Source organism: Tenrec ecaudatus, chromosome 7 (assembly GCF_050624435.1).
Source record: "Tenrec ecaudatus isolate mTenEca1 chromosome 7, mTenEca1.hap1, whole genome shotgun sequence".
Taxonomy (NCBI): Eukaryota; Metazoa; Chordata; class Mammalia; order Afrosoricida; family Tenrecidae; genus Tenrec; species Tenrec ecaudatus.
This window is the reverse complement of record NC_134536.1, coordinates 101,551,413-101,565,295: the sequence shown is the minus strand read 5'-3', so window position 1 is coordinate 101,565,295 and position 13,883 is coordinate 101,551,413. Positions and strand designations below refer to the sequence as shown.

Below are 13,883 nucleotides of genomic sequence, written 5' to 3'. Positions count from 1 at the left end.
GTTTATGCATGTCTATGTGAGTATATATTATTCTTTGCAGTTTTATCATTTGTGTAACCTCTGTATAACTTCACCACAAGCAAGATACAGAAGTACAAAACAACAGATACAGCTGTCCCATCACCACACTTCCTCCTACTCCTGGCCCCGTAGCCCCTTACCCCCGAGTCAGTTGGAGGCTTGTTTTTGACTTTTACAAATGCACAAGTCTGTGATTGGTCAAACCCAAAGCCTCACTGCCATCAGCTCAACTCTGACTCTTAAGTGACTCATTCCACTCAAGCAGCCTAGTGGGGTGGAGGGTGATGGCAGTGGTCTGCCAGCCAGAAGGTCAGCAGCATGAAACCACCCATCAGTCGGTGGAAGAACAAGACGACTACTCACAAAATTCACAGATGTAGTTCTACTCCGTTCCATAGGGTTGCTATGAATGGTAGAAAAGAAAAATTCGAGACAGCGCAGCAGTAAAACATATCAAAAGTGATCTTGTTTGCCATGCCAAATTATGTTCCTTTGGATCCAGTGGATTTCCTGAGAGTCAAATGATTTCAGAAACGTTAGGTTGGTGTTTTTACTTAATATTGTTTGAATACTTTTAAAGGTTTTAAAGTGAAGTATTTTAGATTTGGGGAAAGAGGTACTGGCTATCTAGAAATATCTGTGTGACATGTATTTGATTATAGATGACAGCTTTTGGAATAACTACTCATATAACTCAGAAATCCTGACTTTATACTTAGGGAAAAAACAAGACTTTTAAAGAGTGCTCTCTTAAAATAATTAAATTATTTAATTATTAATATTTTATATTTTAAAATAATATTGGAAATATATTTTATTTTTAAAAATATACGCATATACCTTAGCAAATGATCATATGCATGAAACAAATAAAGTAATTTTGCTTTATAATTTAAAAAAGAAAAACAACGACAATAAAATCAGCACAGTGAGTTGAGCAGTGGACAGCTAATCAAACCCAGCAGCCACTCCGTGGAGAAAATTGAAGCTGCCTGCTCCCATTATGATATGTCGTCTCATGAATCATATGGAGCAGTTAGATCTACTCTGTCCCCTAGCCCCAGTGAGTTGGAATCAACTCTGTGGCAGTGGTTGGTATGTAGAGCCAAGGGGGGTGCAGATACATCTACAAGGACTGAGAACCTGCAAAAAATATCACTTTGCATTGTAGTTTCAATGTGACATAAATGACACAATTCAAAGTAAAATTTCCACAGTAATTTTATTAAGGTTATAAGGCATCCACAATCTGTGTTGACAGCTATCAATAAGGGAAAATGCTAACTGAGGAGAATTGATACAAAACCTGTTTCTAAAACAACTAAATCATGTGCCTAAGTCAAAGAAAGTTCTGTGTTTTGATTTAAAATCAAAATAAAGGATTTAGTTTATGCATAGACCATATTTTCTAAAATAATAAACTGCAGCATCTAGCTAAAATTTTAATATTGAGTTCATGTCTGAAATCTTAGAATCATAACCCCCCATATTGCTTGAAAATCATAGAGGAAGCAAACTCATTACCACGGGGGTGATTCCCACTCACAGTGCCGATGGCATTGCCCTGGAGGGTCAGCCCCTAAAGAGACTCGGTGCCACTGAGCCCGTTCTGATGCCCAGCAACCCTGCAGAACAGGGCCGAATTGACCCAGTGGGCTTCTGAGACTGTAACCCTGTAAGGGACAGAACGTCTCTTTCTTCGGTGGTTTGGAAATGCCAGCCTTCAGACTAGCAACCCGACTGGTAGCAAACTCACCGTGCCAGGGACTCTCAATCTTTAGGTGATCAGGAAGCTAATCTTTTCCTGAGCTGGTAGCTTCCAACTACCACTGTGATCAGTAGCCACATGCATAACGTATTACATCACAAATTAAAGAAAACAATTAAAATGCTTATGGAAATTATATATCAAATTCAGGTGTTTAATGTCTTGTATAGATTCTGTCACATGTGCAAAGTTGACATTTTGTTTCTGTGCATACTGTAATTGGGTTTTCTTAGTAAATTAAAAAAACTACGTCCAAATAAATATTCTACATTTTATAAAACACATATAAAAGTTAGAACTCTGTAAATCATTTTGACAGTCTTTAACATAACCTAAAATTATTTTGCATTAAGAAAGAATAGTGGTTATTCACTTTGTATTTGCATAACAATGTTATGACTAGCAACCATTTCAAGATACCATTTATATATACATTATTTTATAGCTTTATCAGGACTACATGGTAGTCTCGTCATAGCTCTTGAGACAGACCAGAAATGTAAGTGTGGGTGAACCACAGGGATAACTGAGCAGGAAAACCTGACAGGACTAAGCTAGATTCGCAGTCATCTCTTAGAAACAAGGGCAGCGTGTGAGTTGCATCGCCACCAAATCTCTTACCTGGCTGGACTCAGCCATGTTGCTCAAAGGTGGCTGCCAGCCTGGCAGCCTTTGAGCGTGTGTCCCCCTCCACAGTCCTGGCAAGTACTAGGTGTTCCACATCAGGTTTCTAAAAGGGCTCACAAGCCTCTTCCAAATATCCAAGGGAGGGGATAGTAAGGTCTTCCGTTTTGGGCCACTGAAGTTTAAAAATTGAAGTCTGTTCTGATTTTGCTTTGTCAGCCATGACTGAAATCACTTGAACCTGGTTCATGAGGATTGTTTGCTAGTGTGAAGGATCCCTGGTGGTGTCCTTACTTAAGTATTTGACCACTGACCACATGGTCTGTACTTCAGACCCACCACCTGCCCATGGGACAGTCTCAGAGAGTGAGTGTCTCAGAGAACCCTATGGAGAAGTTGCACTCTGTCCTGTGGGGTCATGATGAGTCAGAAATGACTTGACGACTAAACAAACCAAGCAAACTCAATTACATCAGTCAGTTCTGACCAAGAGCCACCCCATAGGACAGGGTAGAATCACCCCTGTGGGTTTCCAAGACTGCAATTCTTCCGGGGAGTAGAAAACATCAAGGTCAGCTCGTGGTTTTGCACACCTTGAGGTTTGCAGACGAGTGTGTGACCAAGGCTCTGAACTGATAACAATGGAATTCATTAACTGCAGATTATTTTTAGGTTTCTTCCCTAGCTGCAATTTGGCTATAATAATGGAAGTTAGCAACAAATTAAGTAAATGCTAAAACATTGACCTTTGGGTTGATTAGAAATTCCCATAACCCATTCCCACCAATAAACTAGTAATTGAGGCAAACAGAAGCATTGACGATGCCTTAGCATGTTCTGACTGAACAGTAATTTATTTCTACATCCTTTCGCAAGGCATATGGGCCCTTATATAAGAAGGTTTGTAAGCTTTTAAACAAGTGATTTCCTTTTTTAGGGGAAATTGTAATAGTTCACAAAAGCATGAGTAATATACTTTCTTACCTTAGCATCCTCTAATGTAGTAATCACCAGACTGACACGTTTCTCTAATTCTGACAGATTTTCCTAGTTCCTTCCCAGTGTTATGGTCAACACTATAGAAAAACTCATTACTGTAGATAAATACCCATTTAAAAATTGTGTGAATTTTCCTACCTTACCTTGTATGCTTTTATATGATCAGAATACGATAGAACATATTTCACCTTATTTTAAACTTCTGAATAACCTACAGAACGTTGCCCAAAATTTTACAATACTCTACTTGTGGGAGGATTTTAAAGATGCCAATTTATGGTTGCCGTAGAATTTTATTTTTTAGAAAGAATGGGGAGAATAAAAAGTATACATTCATTCATCTATGTGGTACTGTAAAAGCTAAAGTAAAATCATCAAAAGAAAAATTTTCAATAATTACTTTCGGGACTGTGTTAAGGAGATGGAAAAGATGCACAAGAGTTGGAAAAACTATTGAGTCTCAATATCAGGTGTTCGAAGCACGGACAGCATGTCTGGGAAATTGACCGAATGCTGACATTTTCCGTTTCCTCCTCAGAACACTGCAATGGACTATTATAAAAGCAAGCTGTCCAAGTATAATTCAGGAGAGGTAGAAGATTTAGGTGTTGCTACCTACACGCAGTAGCATTTGACCATGAGAATCACAGGAAGCCCTGTTGTGGAGGGCAGTGGAAATCACACAGAAGCCCGTGTTGGACGGGACACACAGAATACTTGCACATACAAATGTTTTGTGTAGTGGATATGTTGCAGAATGTCTACTCAAATGGTGTGCCCCCCCCGCCTATAAATATGCCTGGATTATTTCAAGATAGATTAGAATTCAAGTTTCTGCTGTGCTGACCTGTAATTTATGTGTGCGTATATGTTTTTACTTTGTAAATATAGTTCATTTACCCCTAAAATGCAAGGCAGACGGATGGGGAGTTCAGGAAGAGCCATCACAAAGAGCACCAGTGTGAGTGGAGGGATATACGCCCTGGAGCACAGTGACGGCAGTCAGTCGGACACGGCTGTGGGCCTGGTGGGAGCCGGCGGCAAGAAAAGGAGGTCCAGCCTCAGTGCCAAAGTGGTTGCCATAGTGTCTCGAAGGAGTAGAAGCACATCTCAACTTAGCCAAACAGGTGAGTGGCGTGAATTCAGTCAAAACACCTCAAGTTGTTGCTGGACAGGCAAAGGTGGGCTCCGTGCCATGGCTTGGGATGGATGTCTCTATAGAGTGCATTTAGTTCTTTGCAAAGAAAGCTTATTTTCCTGTCTCTAAAATAAAATCATTTCGATGTATGAGTTTGCTCGTTTTATGACGGGAAGCTGTCAACACATGTGCATCTGTCAAAGGACCAAATACTTGGAAGTAAAAAGAAAATTAAAGTCACGTGTACAGATATGCAAGGAAATGCAAAGAAGTCATAGAGATCCAAATTGATTTGTGTGCAAGAAAAGCAACAGGATTCTCCTTTTCAAAAGGTCCCATAATTGAACTCGGTGTGTTATAGACCATGTCTATATTTTACAGAAAAGAAGGTCAGTTGTGTAACTTAAAATGCAGTCTTCGCTGTGTTACATGAATTTAACAGTTCAACCGTGCTTGCTACTTACCAACGAAGCTGAATCCAGCTGTTCTTTTTACTTGAGAAAAACGGGTCAGTAGATTCGTGTAAAAGCTAATGTTTTAATACAAATGTGAGTCTCACATATGTTCTTCTGCCTAATCCTAAAAGCTTTATGTCCTCCAGGTATATAGGAAAGAAACACAGAGGAGGGATGGCTCCTATCATATTGTACATTGTGAGATATAAAAATTATTACCTCCGGTTATATGACATTTAATCAGACAAATGGCTCGCTCCTCTGCTTGCAACCTCAAAACCGCACCCACTGCCGTCGAGTTGATTTCAACGCAGTCACCCGACAGGATAGATAGAATGCGTGCGTAGGGTTGCTCAGTGTACAGAGCTACGGAAGCTGACTCACCGCTTTCTCCCAAAAAGCAGCTGCTGCGTTCAAGTGCCCAGGCTTTCCCTTAGCTCAGTGCTGTGACCACTGGGGCCCAGGGCTCGCATGCTCAGGACCATAGAATCCACAGGTAAGTGAGGGAGCCAAATTATTTAACCTGCCAGCACCTGTTGCTCCTCTTTTAAATATTGATTCCAGTTTCTTTTTTTTTAATTTAGATCATTTTATTGGGACTCATACAACTCTTACCACAATCCATACATACATCAATTGTGAAAAGCACACTTATACATCCGTTGCCCTGCTCATTCTCAAAATTTGCCTTCTGCTTGGGTTCCTGGAATCAGCTCCTCGTTTTCCTTTTTTCCCTCCCCCTCCCTCCTCCCTCCCTCCTCCCTCATGAACCCTTAATAATTTATAAATTATTACTTTATCTTATCTTACACTGCCCGGCATCTCCCTTCACCCACTTTGCTGTTGCCCATCCCCCAGAGAGGAGGTTATATGTAGATCCCCAAAATTGGTTTCCCCTTTCTACCCCCACTTCCCTCCCGGTATCGCCACTCTCACCCTTGGTCCTGAGGGGTCCATCTGTCCTAGATTCCCTGTGTTTCAAATCCCACCTGTACCACTGTGCATCCTCTGGTCTAACCAAGTTTTCAAGGTAGAATTGGGATCATGATATTGGGGAGAGGAAGCGTTCAAGAACTAGAGGAAGGTTGTAAGTTTCATTGTTGCTACACTGAACCCTAAGTGACTCATCTCCTCCCCACTACCCCTCTGCAAGGCATGTCCAGCTGTCTACAGATGGGCATTGGGTCCCCATCATGCACGCCCCTCATTCACAATGATATGATCTGCCTGTGGTGCTGGAAACCTGGCCCCTTGGCCCTTCATGATCACACATGTTGGTGTGCTGCTTCCATGTGAGCTTTGTTGCTTCTGGACGAGATGGCCGCTTATTTACTTTCAAGCCTTTAAGTCCCCAGACGCTATATTTCTCAATAGCCAGGCACCATTAGCCTTCTTCACCACACTTTCTTATGCACACATTCGTCTTCAGCTTTACGTGGGGAAGGTAATCACACAATAATGGTTTTTGTTCTTTTGTATCTGCTACCTGATCCCTTCAACACCTCGTGTTCACTTGTGCTTGTGTGCTTCTTCTCTGTGGGCTTTGTTGCTTCCGAGCTAGATGGCCGCTTGTTTGTCTTCAAGCCTTTAAGACCCCAGACACTATATCTTTTGATAGCCGGGCACCATCAGCTTTCTTCACCATGTTTGCTTATGCACATGTCTGTCTTCAGCGATCATGTCGGGAAGGTGGGTATCATGAAATGACCACTTAGCTGAGCAAGGCACACTTATATTGAGGGAATTCATGCAAGGAGGCCCAATGTCCACCTGCTACCCTACTACTAAACATATAAATATATGCACATGGGTCTATTTCCCCCATATTCATAAATATATTTACATATGTACATGACTGTATTTAGGCTTCTCTGTATGCCCTTTGCCTCCTACTCCTTTCCTCTATTTCCTTATGCTTTCCTCCTGTCGCACTACCATGTGAAGCCTTCATTCTGGTTTCAGTAATTCCTCTGTTACCTTGCCCTTGGTCACTCCCTACTAGTCCTCCCATCTCCTCCCTCCACTGGTTTTGAACCACTTGTTGTTGCTTTGTCCTTGGGTTGGTCAACACCTCCTCCCTTCCCTTACCTCTCATACTCTCATGTCCGTCCAGGATTGTTGGTCCCGTTATTTTCTTCTCACATTGCTTGTCCAGCCTATCTTATCTAGGTGGACCTGCAGATGTAGTAATATGTGCATAAAAATGCGGATGGCTTTGAGGGCACCAAAGTGGCACATAAGAACATGGTGTCAATGGCAGCAACACCGACAAGCTAACAAACAAAAAAAGCCATTGAGTTACAAAATTTAAAAGAAGAGCCAAAAGAAAAAAAAAAAGCCTGTTAGTGGTTCGAGGTCTGTTTGTTGACCTTTAGGAGTGTTTTCCAGATGAGTCTGATGGGGTGTCACGTCCTGGCCCCAAAGTCCATCCTTTATTCTCCCTCGGGACCTCCTTGCTCTGCTTCCCCTGCCGCTCCATTGCATGCCCCCAGTGTTTTGCCTCAGTGTGGTGGGGTCAGCTCAGTCACACATCCCCCACTGTGTCTCAGATGCTGTCCTGTGTAGGGCCATGGGTCAGTGCAGGATGTCGCATCTCGCCGTGGGGCCGGCTATATGGTCCTCTCTGTACATTGGGCCTTTCGAGCTGGGCTATTGTCCTCTGAGCGTGGTGGGCCCAGGTGTGCTCGGCTCCATTTTTCCTCCTGCCTTTGCTTCAGCTTTGTTCTGGGTGTAGTGTGGTAGGTCACTTCCTTTCCCACACCAGATGATGTATTTTCATTTTCTGTGGTACTCCCTTCGATGGTGGGGGTTGGGCTAATTCTGGTTGGGGCCTGCATATGGTCCAGTCTCTTTATGGATTCATACATGCTTTACGTTGCCCTCCTGGTTTGGCGTGTCGTGATGGGGTCCGTATGCATGTTCCAGTTCTGTGGGGACACAACCAATACTCTCCCCCGGGTGGATTAGTGCCCTGCTCCCCCTATGCCATCCACTCAGTTTCTCCCCACCCCGCTTCTCCCTCCATCTGCCTCACTTTCCCCTTCTTTATTTTGGGCTCTCATGTACCTCCCTAGGTGTGGCCTGCCCTCCCTCCAACTATCTATGCTTCCACCCGTTTATTGTGAGATAGGTGTTTATTCTTCTATTCCTGGCATGCTGATTATACTTACCTCAGGGGACTGGTGTTATACCTATCCTTTTGAGTTTGGCTTACCTCGCTTGACATGATTCCTTCCAGCTTTTCCCACGAAATGTGTTTTATGTGATCGTCCATGCTTTTCAGTGCTGCATAGTACTCCATTGTGTGTATATGCCAGAGTTTACTAATCCACTCATCTATCCATGGAAACTTAGGTTGTTTCCAAGTCTTTGCATTTGTGAATTGTACCGCATTGAACATTGGTGTTCAGATGACTGGTCATGTTTTATATACCACAGGGTATATGCCCAGTAGAAGATGGTTGGGTCATAAGGTAGATCAATTTCCATTTTATTTAAGTATCGCCAGATTGCTTTCCACAGTGGCTGTACAAATCTACACGACCACCAGCAGTGGAGGAGGGTTCCTGCTTCACCACAGCCCCTCCAACACTTGATGCTCTCTGATTTTCTGATTTGGGCTAGCCTCGGGGGTGTTAGGTGGTATCTCATAGTTGTTTTGATGTGCATTTCTCTTATGGCTAATGACATGGAACACTTTCTCATATGCTTATTGGCCACATGGGTCTCCTCCCTAGTGAAAGTTCTTTTCAGTTCTTTTGCCCACTTCCTTAGGGACTTAATGGTTTTCCTCTTTTAGCAGGTCATGTTTGTGCTGTAGATTTTAGTAATGAGCCCTTTGTCCGATATGTCATTACTAAAAATCCTCTCCCAGTCTGTGGGTTGTCTCATCAACCTCTTGGTGAAGTCTTTCGCGGTACACAGGTGCTTTATTCTTACTAATTCCAATTTGTCAATTTCCAGTTCCCCTGTGTGTGTTGTACACTTCCCTATTGCAGTGAGCCTATGAGCTCCCTGGGCCAGTACTCTGAGGTTAGTCCCAATTCCCTCCTTGATGGTCTTGATGGTTAGGGGTTTAACTTCTAGGTCTGTGATCCACCTTGAGTTTATTCTTGTGCATGCGGTGAGGTAAACATTTTGTTTCATCCTTATAGATGTGGATATCCATTGTTTCCAGTATCACTTGTTAAAAAGGGCATCCGCTTCCCACTTGATGGTTTGGGGACCCTTGTAGAAGATCAGTTATCTATATGCTGATGGTTTTATTCTTGGGCTTTCTATTCTTTTCCACTGATCTGAGGGTCTGGCGGTGTGCCAGTACCACACTATTTTGACCACTGTAGCTGTGTAATAGGCATTAAAATCAGGTAAGGCGAGTCCTTCAACTGTGTCCTTCTTCTTGAAGAGTTCTCTCCTAATTCTGGGTTTCTTCCCTCTCCATATGAAATTGGTGGCAGTTTTTCCATTTCTTTGAAGAAGGTTGATGGTATTTGAATTGGTATAGCATTGAACTTGTAAAGTGCTTTAGGTAGGATTGTCATCTTTACTATGTTGAGCCTTCTAATCCATGAGCAGGGGTGTTCTTCCGTTTGTGGAGGTCGCTTTTGGTTTCCTATAGTAGGGTCTTATAGTTTCCCTTGTATACGTCTTTAGTATTTTTTGTTAAATATATTCCTAGGTATTTCAGTTTGTTCTTAGCTACTGTGAAGTGTAATTCCCTCTTAATCCCCTCTTCCATGGTCCTGTCTGATGTGTATAGAAAACCTACCAACTTCTGTTAATTGATCTTGCATCCTGTTACTCTTCCATATTCCTCTATCGCTGTAAGTACTCCAACTGTGGAGCTTTTGGGGTTTTCAGTGTACAGGATCATGCTGTCTGAAAATAGCGATAGTTTCACCTCCCCCTCTCCCATTTGGATCCCTTTGATGTCCTTCTGCTGCATTATGTTGTTAACCAGAACCTCCGAAATGATATTTAATAAAAGTGGGGACAGGGTGCATCTGTGCCTTGTATACTTTTTCAGTGGGATTCTTCCTGACTTTTCTCCATTGACTATGATGTTGGCTGTTGTTCTTTCATTGACAGCTTGTATAAGCTTCAGGAACTTACCTTCCAATCCTATCTTCATGAGTGTCTTGATTAGGAATGGGTGTTGGATGTTGTCAAAGGATTTTTCTGCATCTATGGATATTATATAGTTTTTTTATCCTTTTTCTTCTCGATCTGATGTATAATCTTCATGGATTTTCAGGTGTTAAACCATCCCCGCATCCCCGGGATGAATCCTACCTGGTCGTCGTGGGTGATATGTTTTATATACTTCTGTATTCTATTGGCCAATATTTTGTTAAGGATTTTTGCATCTATGTTCATTAGAGATATGGGTCTGTAATTCTCTATACCTGTGAGGTCTTTGCCCTATTTGGGTATCAAAGTAATGCTGGCTTCTTAAAATGAGTTTGGGTGTTAGCCATCCTCTTCTATGTTATGGAATACTTTGTGGAGGATCCGTGTCAACTCTTCCCTGAATGCTTGGTAGAATTCTGTTGTGAAATCATCTGGCCCAGGGGCTCTATTTGTTGGTAGGTTTTTCATCGCCATCTCTGTTTCTTCTTTTGCTATGGGTTTGTTGAGGTTTTTGATCTCTGTCTGAGATAATCTAGGGAGAGACTGTTTTTTGAGATATTTATCCATTTCTTCCATGTTTCTAAATTCATTAGAATACAGACCTTCATAGTCTTTGTGATTATCCTTTTAATCTCATTGGGGTCTGTTGTTATTGCCCCTGATTCATCCCTCATCCTGTCTATTGATGTTTGCTCCTTTCTATCCTGCATAACCTTTCCTAGAGGACTGTCCATTTTGTTAATTCTTTCATAGAATCAGCTTTTAGCTGCATTTATCTTTTGCATGTACTCTTATCTTCCCACTGGTTTAACTCCACCCTGATTTTTATTATTTCTTTTCTCTTGCTATTGGAGGGGTTGTTCTGCTGATTCTAATGTAGTTGTTGGAAGTTTTGTGTTGATGTATCTGTCATACGCCTTTCTTCTTTTATCGTGTATGCATTTAATGATATCAAGCTACCTCTAATCACTGCCTTTGCAGTGTCACATAAGTTTTGATGTGTTGTATGCTCATTCTCATTAGTTTCTAGAAACTTCCTAATAGTCTCTGTCATCTGGGTGTTCATGTCACATGAGGTCATTGTTCATTCTCCAATTGGTTGCCCTAGCTTTTCTGGACCTCCTCTTATTAATCTCCAGCTTTATGGCATGGTAATCTGAAGAAGATGTCTGGATAATATCTATGTGTTTGAATTGACTCCAGCTGAACTTGTGTCCTAGCAAGTGGTCTATTCTTGAAAAAGTTCCATGCGGACTTGAAAAGAATGTGAAACCCTTTGCTTTTGGATGGAAAGCTCTATAGATGTCTATTAATACCTGTTGCCTAATTGCATTGTTTAACTCTCTGGTCTCTTTGCTGAGCTTCTTTCCCAGTGATCTGTCTTTCTCTGATATTGGAGTGTTAAAGTCACCTATTTGATTGTTGATTCAGTGATTTCTTGTTTCATCTTTTTAATAGGTTGTTTGATGGAATTCGCCGCACCATTATTAGGAGCATATATATTCAATATGCTAAGCCCTTCCTGGTTTACTGAACCTTTGAGCATTATGTAGTGTCCCTCTTTGTCTCTTTTTATGGTTTGGATCTTGAGGTTCGTTTTGTCGGAGATTAAGAGAGCCAACCCTGCCCTTTTGGAGTTACCATTCGATTGGTAAACTTTCTGCCAACCCTTTATTCTTAGCATGTTCTTGTCTGTGCACTTAAGATGTGTCTCTTGCGGGCAACAGATTGATGGGTTATGTTTTCTGAGCCAGACCTCAAGCCTTTTTCTTTTAATATACAAATTGAGTCCATTGGAATTCAGAGTTATTATCACTATCTCTAGATTCATAGTTGCCATACCCTGTTTTGTGTTTTGGGTCTTTACCTATCTCCCTTCATATCAGTGTGCTGTGTTTGAGTGGAGAGTTTTTATCTTGTCCTCTTTTCCCTCTGAGACCCTGTTGTCTTGGTAATTGTTGCTGGCATATTGGCTTCTAGATGGAGATGGGCTATATAGTGGTCTCCTGTTTGTTCTTGGTGGAGGTTGATCCATTGGCCATAGTGAGTCAGCCAGTATCTTCCGCAGGGTCAGGTGACTTGCAGCATATTCTTTGAGTCTTTCCTTGTCCTGGAAGACCGTTATCCTACCATCTGTCTTAATGGATAACTTGGCAGGGTACAGGATTCTGGAGGAGGCATTTTTTTCGTTCATCTTTTGGAAGATGTTGCTCCATTCTCTCATCCACTACACGGTCTCTGCTGATAGGTCTGAGCATATCCTTACCTGTGCTCCTTTGTATGTGACTTTCTTCCTTTCTCTTGCTGCTCATAAAATTTTCTTTTTCCTCTAAGTTCGATATTTTTACTATTATATGTCTTGGCGTGTTCATCTTGGATTTTAGTTTAGCTGGCATCCTTTCTGCTTCCTGTATGAATGCCTGGTTTTCCCTTGTTAGGATGGGAAAGTTTTCTTCCAGATATTCCTTTGCTATCTTGGCAAAAAATCAGTAGACCAATTATTTGAATATTATTCCTCTTCATAGCATTTGTCATTGATCTCAGACTATCTTCTGTTTCTTTAATTTTCCTATCTGACTGTCTTTCTCATTTGCTTAGGTTTGTTTTGAGTGTCCTCGAGATCACTGATAGAGTTCTCTGCCTCCTCAAGCCTAATCGTAAATTCTGTGACCTTGAGTGTGACTTCTGCTACCTCCTCTGTTATCTCTTGCAGTTCCCTTTAGTGGGTGGATTTCATCGCCTCTATTGTGAACTTCATCCCCTCTATTGTGGACCTCATCTATCATTTCATCCTTATTCTGGGTTGCATCCCTTAGCGCCTGTATTACTGGGAGCAGACTTCTGAAAGATGTTAGCTCTGATACTCTGTATCGTTTCTCTGGAATTTTTGTTGGGATTGATGTGGTCTGTTGATTTTTTTCCTCCATCCTTTAATAAGCCCTATGCTTCTGGAAGGCCAGGGTAACCTTATCTGTGTTATTGTTAAGGATTCTTTCAGGCGACTGCCTATGACCTACTATAGGGATGGGTCAGACTGCTGGGTAGGCCAAGTTCCCCAAAGGCTTAGTGACCAGCAGTGGTGAGATAAGATGTTCAGCAACTAGAGTGGGGGCTGGAGCCTCAGTGAGTGCCCTCAGGCTGATTTTATTTAATAATAAAAATATATATAAAAAGTTAAAAATTTTAAAATATTTTAAACAAAATTTTGGGTGGAAAAAGAAAAAATGGAAAGGGAGAAGGAGAAGCTATAAAAAGGAGAGAAAAGAAGTGATAATAGTAGAAGTGGAAGGAGAAAAAGTGGAAGGAAAACCTATAGGGAAGGGGCAGAAGAGAAGTACTAGCAATAATGATAAAGGAGGAACAAAGAGAGAAAAGTACACAAAGTAAAAGAAAGAAAAGAGAAAAGGCAGTGTGAGTTAAAATATGTATATATATATAAATTTCCCCCCCCCCCTTCTTTTCCCTCCAAGTTCTAGCGATGCCTAATAGAAGGTGGGGGTGTGCGAGTCCTCGCTGTCAGGGGATGTGGGCCTCATCTGGGCTCCAGAGCCGGGCTATGTGGGGGTGGGGGGGAAATGCTCTTCAGATCATCAAGCTCCCAGGCCCCTGCAAGTCTGTAGACTTGAGCCTGTGGCCAGAGGCTACCAAGGCGAGAGCAACCCCCCAAGGGCAGGCCTTCTGCATCGGCTGTAAAAGACTGGGACAGAAGGGGTGCTGAAGAGACAGCCCACAGCACCCTCCTCCTATG

General features: G+C 42.0%; 1 protein-coding gene across 9 annotated transcripts in view; it reads left to right on the top strand.

Moving 5' to 3' along the window:
- RIMS1 (regulating synaptic membrane exocytosis 1) overlaps positions 1–13,883 on the top strand; it is a 257,595-nt gene that overhangs the window by 164,154 nt on the left and 79,558 nt on the right. For all 9 annotated transcript variants that reach the window (XM_075554901.1, XM_075554903.1, XM_075554902.1 and 6 more), the window contains one exon: positions 4,304–4,539. In XM_075554901.1, coding sequence (XP_075411016.1) covers positions 4,304–4,539 — 236 coding nt within the window. The remainder of the gene's footprint in view (positions 1–4,303; positions 4,540–13,883) is intronic.